The sequence below is a fragment of the Brassica oleracea genome, chromosome C2 (genome assembly GCF_000695525.1).
Source record: "Brassica oleracea var. oleracea cultivar TO1000 chromosome C2, BOL, whole genome shotgun sequence".
NCBI lineage: Eukaryota > Viridiplantae > Streptophyta > Magnoliopsida > Brassicales > Brassicaceae > Brassica > Brassica oleracea.
Window position 1 is genome coordinate 34,328,743 of NC_027749.1, and position 2,021 is coordinate 34,330,763.

Here is a 2,021-nt window from a genome sequence, read left to right on the forward strand (position 1 = left end):
TAGTGTTCAAATGAACACCATCTGAATATTAGCACCAGATGCAATGCAGGGTCTGAATACAAAAACGAACATGACAGTCTTCCCTTTTCAATACGAATTGTGATGATAGATCATCATAATCCTATTGGACTTTACAAATCCTTGACCGAATTGTATACAGAAAAAAAATCTTCATCAGACAATAAATGTTCCTCTTCTTGGGCTTGTAGTTGCATGTTGCAGTTAGTATTATCCCATACTTTTCTCTAAGTATCTAACCCAAATATTGGTCCATAAAAGTTGAAGATGGAAGACCAATTATTACCAAAATATCTCATTCACATTAATTAGTAAAGTAATTACATGGGAGTATATATACAAGTATACATGAGGCCTAAACCATACAAACCAAAGATATTTACACTGGCTTATAGTATACCAATATACAATATACAATACGGTTAATAGTCCCCCTCAAAATGAGACGAAAATGTTAACGAGACTCATCTTGCTAATCAAATGACGGAACGTAGCTGAATACAGAGGTTTAGTTAGGATGTCAGCAACCTGGTGATCAGTACGGACATGAAAGAGCTTGAATAAACCTGCAACCAGCTTCTCACGAACACGGTGATAATCCATTTCTACTTGGTACGTTCATGATACACACTGTTGTGAGCAATGTGAATCGCAGCCATGTTATCGCAGAACATAAGAGTAGGTTTCGTCAATGGAATATGGAGCTCTTTGAGGAAATTCGAGAGCCAGAAGAGCTCATCAACATCAGCAGCCATGCTCCTATATTCAGCTTCAGCCGTTGATTTGGAGACTGTATCTTGCTTCTTGGAACGCCAATTAATGAGTGAAGAGCCTAAGAAGATACAGTACCCAGATGTAGAACGCCTCGAGTCAAGACACAAACCCCAATCAAAATCTGCAAAGACATGTAACTGAAGCTCAGCCGATGAAGAATAGAACAAGCCCTGGCCAACAGTACCCTTGATATAATGAAGAACTTTGAGAAGAGCTTGATGATGTTCACGACGAGGAGCAGAGCTGAATTGGCTAAGCTTATTTACAACATACGTGATGTCAGGGCGAGTAATCTGAAGATACATGAGCTTACTAATCAAACGACGATAGGCTTTAGGATCAACTAAGTCACCACCAGTTTCAATAGAAAGTTTGAGATGAGGATCAAGAGGAACTGATGAAGGCTTGCATCCAAGTAGACCAGTTTCATCCAAGAGATCGAGAGCATATTTTCGCTGGGAAACAGAGATACCTTCAGAACTTCTAGCAATCTCAAGGCCAAGAAAATATTTGAGAGGACCGAGATCACGAAGCTTGAAGTGAGAATGAAGTTGAAGCTTCAAGGCATCCACTGCAGAGTCATTGTTGCTCGCGATGATTATATCATCAACGTACACTAGAATGCAGAGAAAAGCACCTTCAGTATGCTTAAGGAAACACGTATGATCCGAATGAAGATGAGTGAAGCCCATGCTGAGAAGCGTCGATTATTGAAACTTGAGGAACCACTGGCGAGATGCTTGTTTTAAGCCATAAAGAAACTTCTCAAGTTTACCAACCGCATTAGGAGGAAGGTCCCCCTGTTTAGATGGGTGCCCTAGAGGAAGCTTCATATAGATCTCTTCATCAAGATCACCATTGAGGAACGCGTTTGATATGTCAAGTTGCGTAAGAGACCAACCGAATATAGCAGCAAGACTGAGCAATAGTTTCACAGAGTTGAGTTTAGCAACATGTGAGAATGTCTCAGTGTAATCTATCCCTTCTTGCTGTGTGTATCCCTTGGCAACAAGACGAGCTTTGTACCATTCAACCGTACCGTCGGCATTATATTTGATCTTGAATACCCATTTACATCCAATAGCTCTCTTGTTAGGAGGTAAAGAACAAACGATCCAAGTACGAGTACCTTCCAAAGCATCAATTTCAGTCACAGCCGCCTCACGCCACACTCGATGTTTCTGTGCCTCAGTATAGCTTTGGGGTTCAAGTTCTTTATCAATGGAAAC

At 40.7% G+C, this 2,021-nt stretch overlaps 1 protein-coding gene across 1 annotated transcript; it reads right to left on the reverse strand.

Annotated features, from left to right (window-relative positions):
* Window positions 1-623: 623 nt before the first annotated feature.
* LOC106324073 (uncharacterized mitochondrial protein AtMg00810-like) lies at window positions 624-1,484 on the reverse strand. Its single transcript, XM_013762095.1, has one exon. The coding sequence runs from the start codon at window positions 1,482-1,484 to the stop codon at window positions 624-626; it is 861 nt and encodes a 286-aa protein (XP_013617549.1).
* Between the last annotated feature and the right edge of the window lie 537 nt (window positions 1,485-2,021).